The sequence below is a fragment of the Aspergillus aculeatinus genome, assembly GCF_003184765.1.
Source record: "Aspergillus aculeatinus CBS 121060 unplaced genomic scaffold BO66scaffold_24, whole genome shotgun sequence".
Taxonomy (NCBI): domain Eukaryota; kingdom Fungi; phylum Ascomycota; class Eurotiomycetes; order Eurotiales; family Aspergillaceae; genus Aspergillus; species Aspergillus aculeatinus.
In genome coordinates, this window is record NW_020291493.1 from 119,922 (window position 1) to 131,961 (window position 12,040).

General features: G+C 53.4%; 4 protein-coding genes across 4 annotated transcripts; 2 read left to right on the plus strand and 2 right to left on the minus strand.

Moving 5' to 3' along the window:
* The first annotated feature begins 114 nt into the window (after positions 1 to 114).
* Positions 115 to 1,391, plus strand: BO66DRAFT_349751 (NAD(P)-dependent alcohol dehydrogenase). The gene has a single exon (XM_025644694.1). The coding sequence runs from the start codon at positions 229 to 231 to the stop codon at positions 1,354 to 1,356; it is 1,128 nt and encodes a 375-aa protein (XP_025503936.1). The 5' UTR covers positions 115 to 228; the 3' UTR covers positions 1,357 to 1,391.
* A 14-nt stretch (positions 1,392 to 1,405) lies between these two features.
* Positions 1,406 to 4,312, minus strand: BO66DRAFT_420466 (Zn(II)2Cys6 transcription factor). Its single transcript, XM_025649876.1, has 2 exons — positions 3,422 to 4,312; positions 1,406 to 2,903 (listed from the first exon to the last, which is right to left on the minus strand). The coding sequence occupies exons 1-2, from the start codon at positions 4,054 to 4,056 to the stop codon at positions 1,751 to 1,753; spliced, it is 1,788 nt and encodes a 595-aa protein (XP_025503937.1). The 5' UTR covers positions 4,057 to 4,312; the 3' UTR covers positions 1,406 to 1,750.
* Positions 4,313 to 4,496: 184 nt separating this feature from the next.
* BO66DRAFT_428804 (putative nuclear pore complex subunit Nup85) lies at positions 4,497 to 8,381 on the plus strand. Its single transcript, XM_025650425.1, has 3 exons — positions 4,497 to 7,150; positions 7,202 to 7,703; positions 7,768 to 8,381. The coding sequence occupies exons 1-3, from the start codon at positions 4,739 to 4,741 to the stop codon at positions 8,247 to 8,249; spliced, it is 3,396 nt and encodes a 1,131-aa protein (XP_025503938.1). The 5' UTR covers positions 4,497 to 4,738; the 3' UTR covers positions 8,250 to 8,381.
* Positions 8,382 to 8,638: 257 nt separating this feature from the next.
* Positions 8,639 to 10,632, minus strand: BO66DRAFT_349761 (cytochrome P450; the record flags this gene model as incomplete). The annotated part of the gene is made up of 5 exons (XM_025644695.1): positions 8,639 to 8,915; positions 9,083 to 9,249; positions 9,332 to 9,439; positions 9,522 to 10,381; positions 10,437 to 10,632. 5 exons carry the CDS (start codon positions 10,630 to 10,632, stop codon positions 8,741 to 8,743), a joined length of 1,506 nt encoding a protein of 501 aa, XP_025503939.1. The 3' UTR covers positions 8,639 to 8,740.
* Positions 10,633 to 12,040: the final 1,408 nt, after the last annotated feature.

Below are 12,040 nucleotides of genomic sequence, written 5' to 3' on the forward strand. Positions count from 1 at the left end.
GAACCTAGGCATTCTCGGCCCCTCCGCTCTTTTGCCCCATCGGGAATCCGCTTCATCTCCGCAATTCATCCTTGCGCGGTGTGTGATTGAACGTTCCCTCCTCTTAAAACAATTCAAAAGAAGAAGACTGCGGTGCTGTTCATCGTGTTTGGATTCTCTTTTATTTTCCGCACAGAACCCCCCTCCCCAATTCCCCCAAGTAAACCCGCGTCTCCAATCCCTCTCGAGATGCCGCCGCAACCCGACCAATTCCACGGCTGGGTCTCGCATTCGCCCACCGAGCCCCTCACCTTCACCACCTTCACAGCCAAACCCTTCGACCCCACCGACCTCGAAATCCAAGTCACCCACTGCGGGATCTGCGGCACGGACGTGCACACCCTCCGCTCGGGCTGGGGACCGTCCGACTACCCCTGCGTCGTGGGCCACGAGATCGTGGGCACGATCACGCGCCTCGGGGCCTCGGTGCCCTCCCTCCCGCCGCCATATTCGGCCTTCCAGATCGGCGACCGCGTGGGCGTCGGCGCGCAGATCCTGGCGTGCCTGCGCGCCGACTGCGACGCCTGCAGCACGAACCAAGAGAACTACTGCCCGCGCATCACCGGCACCTACAACGACCGCTTCTGGGACTCGACGACCTTCCAGCAGAAGACCGCCGTCAAGACCATGGGCGGGTTCGCGAGCACCTGGCGCGGGCCGGCCCAGTTCGTGTTCCGGATCCCCGAGGGGTTGTCCTCGGCGCATGCGGCGCCGCTGCTCTGCGCGGGGGCGACCGTCTTCACGCCGCTGAGGAAGTACGGCGCGGGCGCGGGGAAGCGCGTCGGCGTCGTGGGCATCGGTGGGCTGGGCCACCTGGGGGTGCTGTTTGCGAAGGCCATGGGCTGTGAGCGGGTGGTCGCCATCTCGCGGTCCTCGGCCAAGCGGCAGGATGCGGTCGAGGGGCTCGGCGCGGATGCGTTCATCGCCACGGGCGAGGAGGAGGGCTGGGCGAAGAAGTACGAGAGGACCCTGGACTTGATTATCTGTACGGTGGACGGGGATGACATGCCGCTGGCGCGGTATCTGAGGCTGCTGCGGGTCGGGGGCACGTTCGTCCAGGTGGGTGCCCCCGAGAGACCTCTGCCCCGGTTGCCGGCTTGGTCGTTCATTCAGAAGGGCATCAAGCTGGCCGGGTCGAATATCGGTTCGCGCGAGGATATCCGGGCCATGCTGGAGTTGGCGGCGCAGAAGAACGTGTTGCCTTGGATTGAGAAGCGGCCGATGGAAGAGGTGAACGTCGCGTTGAGAGATATGGATGCCGGGAGAGCGAGGTACAGGTATGTGTTGGAAAATGGAGAGCCGGATAGTAAATTGTAGAGGTATAGATAGACAGTACTTTAGTAGTAGACCAGGGCTATTACCCAATGTGGATATGAATACGAGCTAAACGAAGTAACCGAGATATAGGCAGCAAAGAACTGATTTTGGAGAAGATCGTTTCGTCTCTCTGGGCATCAAGGTCCATTATTGACAGAAATGTCACATTCGTCCCTATCCAAAGATTGGGAATCTAGTAGCACTTCCGTGGGTACAGTGTACCCGTGGTTCGACCGATCCTTGTGAGGTTCCATTTGTCGATTGGAGAATCACTACTATAGTACTCACACCAACTAGATTCGACGACGCCCTGCGAGGTAGAAGAGAGGTTTAAATATTCAAGGCTCTGGCGATTCGCTCATGCCAATTGCTAAGTTGCTCGCTAGGCGATCGCTCAGTGGGAATTATCCCCAAAGGTCCCTACCATGGGTAGATCGAGCAACGGTCGCCATTGGTCATCCAAAACCTGCCATATAGCCTTGAGGACCCTGATACCCCAATCATCCACAAACCATATATCCCGAAGCCGATGAAGGATTGCGCAGTAATAGGCCACAATGACAAGCGCCAGTGGCTGATGTTCCTGAAGCAGCTGTACGAATTCGGCCTTGAGCCTAATCGCCCACCGGCAGGCCTGCCTTACAGAGGTCACACCTTGATGAGCCGCCGCCATCAGGTCTGCCAGATTCTCAATTGCATGCTCGTAGGTGATCGAGTCATGAGCCGGATCCTGGCCTTTGCAGACGTGGTTCACCTCGTGCAGTCGGTCCAAAGCGGACCGCTCATCATCGGGAAGCACATCATCGTAGTCATCCAGCTGAAAGAGGGCCCCCCAGTCACTATCTCGTATCGTCGACGTAGCCTCGTTCAGAATCTGTTGTACGCCGCGCGTCAATGTAAATACCTGCAGGATGCCATTGATGCACGCCCACGGATCGTCCGTTCCGGGGGCATGTGAGGGGTGAAGAAAGCCAAAAGTGTAGACCACGACAACGCTAGCAAAAGCGAACATGGCTTTGGCATTCGATGCGTTGATGTCGCTCAACTGCTCGCGGAAGAAGGCCAGAGCCTGGTTCTCATGCGCCACGGCAACGCTCACGTAGGCCGCGCGCTTGACTTCATCTCTCGTCCGCGCTAAGTGGATCGCCGACAGGGCCAACAAGCCGTGCATGAGAAAGGGGTGGGATAAAGCCTCCTCAGGAACACGGGCCTGCCAGATAGCATCTGTTTTCCCGTGCCGGGAAAGTGCTTTGTAGGTTGAGTTGCACCAGTGCATCATCAACTCCAGGTCGCTCAGGTTGAGACGCGCGACTGATTGCGGCTCGTCGTCGCCGTTCAATTTCCCCAGAATGCGGAGCGAATTGGCGGTCGTTGAAAAGGTGGATTCGGACTCCCGCGGCCCTTCAGAGCCTGACTTGTTCGGCCGAGGGCGAGGCCGCAACTCATCGTTGGTCCAGAGTAATGAAGTCGCAGAGTCATACCTGCAAGACGACATGCGTTTCGAGCAGTTCGAGCAGACCGGCCGCAACTCGTCGCATTTCACTCGTCTTTGCTTACATTCGAGGCAGCCGTGTCGGGACTTGCGATGAGGGCGTCGGAGTGCCATTTCCTTTGGCCACGCCTGACTCCTGAAGAGTTCAAGAATAAGTCATAGGGTGAGAGTGCCTGAGTGAGTGCAGACTTGACTAAGTATTGCATCGGTCTCTCATCTGAAAAGTCCAAGTTTCACGCCGTCGGGAAAGCATTTCTTGTCAAGCCCCGCTGGAGAAGCCATTTTGTACCACATTATGTCATCAACCGCAAGTTTACCAGTGAACAGTCCATTCGATTTTCCACCTAGCTACAATTTCTCTACAATTTCATGGACATTAAAATGAGATGGTAGTGATTTCCCACAGCGAAGATATCTCAAAAAAGATCACAGAGTCTCGAAGAGTGTGTTTGAAGAGATAACCCAGGATAGCCCCTTTCATCCCCCACAGGGACCGACCAGTCCCCACAGCCACATTCAACTCATGCTCCAGTGGTAGAGCTGTTCTGTCGACGTCGTCTCGCTTTCTCATACAAGGAAAGGACTGTCGCAAGGACCATGAGGTCAAATTGTTGCCCATGATCCACGTAGAGCTGGAGCATGCCACTTTCCTTGTACGAAGCCACATTGCTCATGAAAATCGCCAGAATGTTGCCGCTTTGCTCTTCAACTAACTTATAGTTGCGGTTGCTGAGCCGAGTCCAAGTGTGACCCTCGAGGCCGACATGATGTGTCCGCTTCCACAGGAAAGACTGCCTCCGTGGCCCAGTGCTCGTGGGGACCTTCATTTCCCAGCGATATTTGCTGTGGCTTTTGCTTTGGCCGGTAAGATCCTCCCACACCATCTCGCTTGGGGCTTGAGGATCTCCTAGGCCAATGTGAATACCTCGTGAAAAATGTTGGAACTTGGCGACTGCCACGATCGGACCGGAGTCATCCATCCCAGCATGGAAGGTGAGGTCTGGCTTCTTTGGTCGAAACTCGGACACGCGCACCCTGTATATTTGTTGATCATCTGCAAGTTTTACGTTGTAATGGTGCCGCCATGCTGTATTGGAGATCTTGTAGCGACGGGTGATAGTATCATCACTTGGTAGCTTAGCGTCCACCGAGCCAGGGTCAAACTCGGTGGACGCATCAGAGTGAAATGAGGGTGCATTAGAAGCCATGATGGTGTGATACCGGGAAACCCATAGCTCGAAGGATTGTATTTCAAGAGGGCAACCGGAAAATAGGCTCTTTATACTTGATGGGCGTCAGATGCTTTGGGCGTGAGTCTCCCACGCGCCAATGATGGTAAGCATCTCAGGGTCTCCCTTAGTTGGTCTGACAAGGTGGGATGCTCAGGGTCTGGGCTGTGCATTTCAGACATGCTATTGAAACAGTTGATTGGATCCAGATTCGAAGACTGGGACACGGCTGTACTTCACAGCCTTGAAGATAGAAGATCGTCATGGCCGAATACGAGCCATCCATTTCGGGAATAGACTCGAAGTGTATGACACCTGAGGCAGACTTATCACATGACGGTCACTTTTGGCCTCACCGCCTTGGTCGGCGCGTCTCGCTCCATCTCCAGCGACGAGCAAGAAACATGCAAGTCGGCGATGTTCAGTGTTTCCTTTGGCGCCATTTTGCTGGTTGCGCCTTGACAATCGCTCCACCTCTTGTTGCGCGTCTTCTCATCCATTCTTGCCCATCGTTCATCGTCTTCGCCGGCCTATAACCCCCGCATCGGGGCCATTCAATCATAACCTCTTTTCTAACAACTATTTTTCCTGTGAATTCCGCTATCCACCCGCCCAGTAACCGTTCCCTAAAGACCCTGTCCTCGCACCCCATCAGCACACAATGTCTTGGAATTTCCACCTTCAGTCTAGCCCGCCGTCTACGCCTGGTAAATCCCGCGATCCTTTCGACGGTTTATCCAGCACCCCGGCTGGGGCTCCACCATCCGCATCCAACTCCTTTGCGGCGCATGGCGGGCCTTCCGATTTTGGGAGCTCTCGCATGAGCTCCGGCTCCCTCTTCACGAAGTCGGGCCACATGAACCTCAATGACAATGATAGCATCTTCGGCTCATCTATTATGTCAAACGATTACCTGCCACCCCTACCCAAGAAAACGACAACAACCGCAACGAAATCCTCTGCAGCGTCGCAGTCCCTGTTCAGCATCACAAATGGCTCTCGCTTTGACGAATCCACACGCTTTGGGCAATCCAATGGCTTTGCGAATTCCCAGATGGATGCAGAAGGAGATGATATCCTGACTGAGACAGAGGATGAGGTAGTGGACAAGACGGGAAGCAGCCTGGGTGTGGGTAAGGCGAACAAGAACGCTGGGGGCCGCTTCAGCTTCTTGGATTCTCAGCTCGGAGACTCCATCGCTCCGCAGCCTGTCTCGCTTGGTCATCGCAAGTCTATTTACTCAAACCCAGGCAGCGCCAAGCGTCCGAAGCTCGATGAGCGCTGGGCGGGTCAAGCGCCTCTGCGCAAGGGAAAGTTGTCACCGAAGAAAGACTCAGCAATGCCATCTATAGTTCGCAACTTAGCTCGCTCGCGGCTGACTACGGTGGATGAGTCGAGTGACTTTGTCATGAGCACAGAGGACGAGCTTTGCCGCATGTATGACGAAGTCAGGAAAGCCGACAACAATGGCACAGATTTCCGCACGGCCCTCTCGGATGTTTGCAGTCGACTTGCAAATGTGTGGAAGACAGCTACAGGACAGAATGGCCCCTACCAAGAGTCAGACGGCATTGGCCCGGGTGAGCAAGCTTCAAATATCGCCAAGGCAAGTTTCTTGGCTTCACTCCTTCTACAGCTGCATCACCCCCCTCGGCCATTTGATCGACCCGGCCAGGTAAACCCCTTCGCAACGCGCAATCTATTACTGGGTGGTCCTCGCACAACATTACCGACACCTATCCCCAGACTTCTCATTGACTGGCTCGATGCCAACCACATCCCTCCTGCGTCGGAGTTGCAAGTCTTGAAGGGGTTTGAACCCAATCCTACTGCATCATCAAGCTTCTGGGACTTGCTCAATGCTGCTGTTCTCCGGGGTAGCCTCTCGACAGCCGTTGAACTTTTGCGATCTGCCGATTTCAACTACGCAAGATCAGCATTAGAAGATGGCCTACCACAGGCGGGATATCGCGGAACACAGCTGCAGAATATTCAGCGATGCGTCAACAAGGCTCTTCAAATCCTCGAGTCATGTCCTGGTATCTCACGCGATGATTGGGATGTCAAGGGTACCGAATGGGCTTTGTTCAGAAGACGGGTTTTGGCGGCAGTAACAGACCTGGAGGATTTCGCCGAAGGCGAGGACAAGGCGTCGCCAGAACCCCCTGTTCAAGAAAACCGCTTCCAAGCTGTCAACTTTGGGCTGAAGGCTACTGCTCCCGCGCAAACGATTTCCTTCACCCAATCCGCACGCATGGCTGAAAGCAAAGTACCCTGGGCGATCTATCAAAATCTTCGGTCCATGTATCGTATTCTGCTCGGTGACGAAGATGCCATCATGGAGAACTCACAAGACTGGCTCGAAGCCACCATCTGCATGACCGTGTGGTGGGGTGGTGACGATGATGACGAGGTCCCTAGTGACCTTCCGCCCACCAGCCTCAACCCTTTATTCTCTCGCCCAGCAAGGAACATGTCTCCTACCAGTGCGCAAGATGCCTATTTGCGTCGACTTGATCTAGCTTTCGGTCACGCCACAAGCGCGGAAGGCGATGATGCTAGTTTCCGCGTCAATTCACTTAGCAGTCTCGAAGTTGGGCTGGCTTCTGTCTTCGAGGGCAACGTGGAAGGCGTGATTGAGCTGCTTCAGACATGGTCACTGTGTGTGTCATGTGCCGTAGTCGAGGTCGCGTCTATCGGGGGCTGGCTGAATCCTAGAGCCACCAAATCGAAACCTATGCCTGGCTTGAGCGAGGACGATCTGATGGTTTTGTCGTATGGTCAAGGCCAGGGCACTGAAACGACCGGCCCTCGTGTCAACAAGAACGATGTAATCAGTGCCTATGCATCTGGCCTTTTTGAACGACAGTCAATTGAATGCCAAGATGGTACTCGCAACGGTTGGGAGGTAGCTCTCGAGGTTCTGAGTCGCTTGGACGACAGGGGAAAGTTACAAAAGAGTGTTTCGGAACTGCTGGAAAGATTGCCGCTCAACACGGCGGAGGAAGTTGATAAGGTGGTTATGCTTTGTTCCGAGCTTGATCTTGACAATGAAGGGCGGAAGGTTTCAGAGGTTAGTTCTCCTATTTTATCCGTTTCATCAACCAGCTGCTAATTCGACCAGCGTTTCGGTGATGCTACCGTTGCTGATTCAGAGGACTACGGTCTCGCTCTCCTGTGCTATGCGCGCGCACATAACCGCCGTAAGGTCAAGTCCGTGGTTGACCTGCTCATTTCATACAGTCTTGTGCAGTCTCGCGCTTATCCTGCGTTGAATGACCTTGACGAGCAGCTCGAGTCTTTGATTCGAGACCCTGGTCGTTGTCTGGCTGCCATTGCAGGATCCGACGAAGATGCAGCCAGTATCCTGCAATACTACTTTTCTGGATACGCAACGTTACGCCGCTACTACGAAATTCGCGACGAGGCCGTGAACCTGAAAGAAGGTCAACAACCTCGTTACAAGCCTCTTGCTAGACGGCGTGCGGCAGCCCAGGCTCTTGTGGCAGTCATCAGCAGCGCTGCAGACAGTATCTATGGCGGCCTGTACGATCCAGACCGTGACTCCGCCGTCCAAGTCGATGGCCTCTTGACGCTATTGGGCGAGGTCCTCTCGTTTGTTGACCGTGAGTTCTTTCCATTTTACAATCGTGTTGCTGTAGACTTTGTGTAGACTCTGACCGGCTTCAGAACCAACCCCCATCCTCTCAGTCTCTCAGCAATTCACCATTCTCTCCGCAATCGAGGACCTCCAAACTGTCACTCCTCGCGTTTACGCCCAGTGCGAAGAATGTTTCCGCTCCACCTTGATTGCTTATCAATCCTCTAAGAACGCAAATGCATCCTCATCAACCGACTCTTACATCCTGCCTCCATCGCCGCGCGCCATGCTGAAAAAGTCTGTCTCCGCTCTCAATGCTTCTAGCACCTTCTCCTTCATTGGTAGCGAGATGGTCGGATCAGCACGCACGCTCTCAGGCTCCGGCTCAGCCGGTAGCTCGGGTGTGCTTGTGCCCCGGTTGAACGCAGAGAAAGGCGCTGCTGCATCTCACGACCGAGGCTGGGATTGGCGTGCTGGCCTACCGGATGATGTCACGGGTGAGGATATCATGCGGATTCTGCGGCTGGGATTGGCCCGAGGCGTGAGTTTCGGAGGACTCGGGTCAATTTAGTTGAGTGATCAGTAGGAAAAGGAGAGGGATTGATGAGATAGGCACCTCGAAAGGAAATGTATTTGTATATCTTATTTATGTCTGATCTGGCTCAATCTTATTTAACGATGGGGGTAGTACCTTTGCCGCCTGCTTTATTTGTCTTCGTGGGAATAAGGAGAAAGGCCATGAAGGGCAATATTAGAGAGAACCGGAACGATTCCTTACTCTTGGTCTTTGTAACATTTTTGCATCATGGGGCCCGGTGTCAGGAGTTCCTACCAGGATTCGTTTACATCCAATCCATAATAAATACGTCGTCACGCATACGCACCCACAGTCTCCGGACTTCGTAGGGTAGATGAGTGTAAACTAATTGTGACAAATTCAATCACCATGCTCAATTGGAGCCTGCCAGGACATCATCAAATACTTGATAAGCAAGGAAATAGGAAGTTGAATCTCCCCCGGGCAAATCCACCACTAGCCCACGAAACAAACCCTCAGCCCCTTCACTCCATAACAACCCCCACAACCCTCGCCTTCAACGTCCAGACCCCTTTTTCCGGCCGCTGCAGGATCTTCTCCCGGACGAATTCCATATCCTCGGGGTTCGTATCGCAGAGCTCGAGATCGAACCGCCTCACGATCGAGGCAATAGTCATGTACAATTCCGCGTAGGCCAGACTGTTTTTTATCCAGTAAACGAAGTTTCGGGATCTGTGTTAGCCCTGTGTGCGAGGAAGGACTGCTTGGCTTGGCTTCTGGGCCTGACTCCCAAGTAGGATAGGATGGGACCAGCTTTTCAACGAAGGGAGGGCATCAAGAAAGTTGATGGGATGGATCCCACTCACTTCATCCCGATACAGATCCTGCTGCCCCTGGCGAAGGGGACTAGATACCTGGTGAGATTCTCGCCCCGCGAGGCGGCTTCGATCCAGCGCTCGGGGCGGAAGGTGTTTGGGTCGGGGAAGAGCTGGGGGTTGCGGTGGATGAAGTAGCTGATTGTGCTGATGGGGGTCTTTGAGGGCAGTGTTAGTTTGGGGGGCTTCATCGTGAGGTTGGGTTTGCGGGGGTTAAAGAAGGTGCGCGGAATAACGTACACCAGGAGGAATTGTGTATTGTTTGTACTGCAAGGACTCGGATGGGGCTACTCGAACTGGTCGCATGGGCGTTGCACTGAGCCGGAGGGCTTCGTTTATAATGGCTGTCTGTGGTGGTATAGCCGTTAGAAACTTGGAACCCATGTGGCCGAGACGGAGGTGTGCAGGTTTCAGGTGCTCAGGGAGTTACCAGATAAGGCAATTGCTCCAGTTGAGACCATTTGGGTTCGTGGCGTGGGGTAGGCATGGCCTGTTTCAGTTCCTGGCGGACTTTGAGGAACATTCCTCTGTCGCGTAGGAGTTGGTAGACGGCAAAGGTCAACGATGAAGCCGTAGTTTCGGTACCGGCGACGAGGAGTATGAAGCTCTCATCACGAAGACGGGCCAGGGAGCGGTCCTCGGGGGGCAGAGACGGGTCAGTCAGGGCCTGGTATATCGAGCCTACGGTGCTGGCGTGGCTGTCTTTGTTGAGCAGGGCGTCCCGTGACTGCTGTGCGATCTGCTCTTGCATTGCATAGACTTGGGCTAGTTTAGGACGGGTGAGACGCATCCAACGGCCAGGCAGAGCCTTGATCAGTTGAGGAATGCTGGGGAGAAATCGAAACAAATGACATGAGTTGGTGCCTTCAAACATCAGCTCCCAGATGAAGTCACGTTTGGTAAGATCTGGATCAGATAGGTAGCCCTTGTCTTGGCCGTACAAGTAATGGGTGATGGTGTCCCCTGTCAGACCGACGAAGGCCGTGTGCAGTGCAATCACCGTTTCGTCTGCATAGAATCTCTCCAGATGCCATGATAGCCGGGCGATTTTCTCTTGGATGATCGTGGAGAGCTCCGTTACCGCTTTCTTCGAGAAGAAGGGATTCAACAAACTTCGTCTCGCGCGGTGAAGATCATGATCGATCGTTGCTATGACCGAGAATGGGGACGCAAAGGAGGAGACAAAGACCGGGTCCTTGTTCCGCTTGCGACTGTTACCGGCGTAGATCTCATCGTACATGGCGGGATCGATGATATGGACTTCTCGAGGGTTTATCCGCACAATGGGACCTAGTTCTCTTCAACAAGAGAGCTCATGCGAGCAAGGACTTCAAACCCGGTATACCATATCTCTTATGCATCTCTTCGATCTTCCAGAGGAACTTTCCACCTCGAACGACGTCGTGATAGAACTCATGGAGGCCAGTAATCGCTGCTACTGGAGGTCCCGGGATCTTGCTGAGCGGGTGAAAATAGAGGCGATAAAGGCTTCTCAGGATGTAGTAACCGATGACTAGAAGGGACAACACGACGAGGGACATATTAGGTGCCTATATCTTATGTCTGTTGATCGATTGCCGCCGGCTCGCCACATCCATAAACAAGAGATGCTTGTCTAGTTATAGATAGCAGTAACTGTGGCGTCCTCGCATGGACTCTTACGATCTTTGTGTTATCAAGTGCCAGATTCAGGGTTCAAATGGATAGGCCAAAGTATGGCAACCAGGATCATAGAAACTTGTGTAGAGTTGCACCTGGCCGAGGACAGCTAAACTCAGCGTGTAGATTGGAGAAGACCCTGTCGGCTAATGGGCCTAGACTTTGTCTTTGCATACGTAGGATGGTCTAGCTTGAACCCAGTGACACTGGCGAACATAGGAGTCACATATCATTTCCCAGGGTCACTCAAGGAGAAGCGTTATGTATAGACATGACTCTGCGCTGGAGGATTTGAGGTCCCGTTTGATGAATAGTCTTTGAAAGTTGCAGTCTCAGCTGCTGCTAAACCTCGAGATGTTTATTTCGTATACCATTGCCGGGCCTTTGAGTTGTGATTTTTCAGGACACAAGTCGTTCTGAGCTTCGATACATCACTTCTAGCAAATTAATCTCTCACGGATACCATCACAGACCCAGATCACGATGGGAGATTGAGAAGTGCGTTCTTTCCACTCGCATTTCAGTTTTCAAAATAGTTTCGCGCCAGAACTCGAGGTCAATCGGCATCGAGCCCTTCAAAGTCAAAGAATCTGGATTGAATCATTCCGTCTTGAGGCCTGTCCAGTGCTCGTGCTTCTCTTCTATATGCCAATGACAGTGTAGTCGGGAATGAACGAGTAATGTCCTGCAGACCCGGGGTATGCTTGCCAATGCAAGATGCGTCTGCGGTAAGCAAGACTCAGCTACAGACAAGGATAATCCTTGCCATTTTGATTACCCCCCGAAGCATGTGAAAGTGTTAATTTTTTCTTTCAGACAGTCAATCGGAAGAAAGATATAGCCGTGCTAGTCTCATTGCCTACCGATGGGCTCACTTTCAGGCGACTGCGAGTGCTACTGAATCCTATGTTGTGCATCCGCCGCAAATCGAGACAGTTGACAGCGCCGCTAGCGATCTTCGCACCGTGGGGCCGAGCAGTGTTATCGATTTGCGAGGATTTGCTGATCTAGGCAGTTATCTCTACCGATGACCGGGCAGTTATCGGAGTGAAAACTTGAAAACAAAGGACTCGAAGCGAGATCACTTCACTAGTTGCAGGTAGCACCTCGGTGATAATGTCTCCTTTTGGATTCAACAGTTTAGGACAGGCTCGTTATGCAATGGAAGGCAAGGTACTCCGTAAATATGTGGTAGTCTGCATCCCGGCGATAGACGCAAAAGGCAGTCTAGGCCGAGATGACGCCTTCGGTAGATGTGGGCCACGCAATGCAGCCATGATTCCCGCGCAA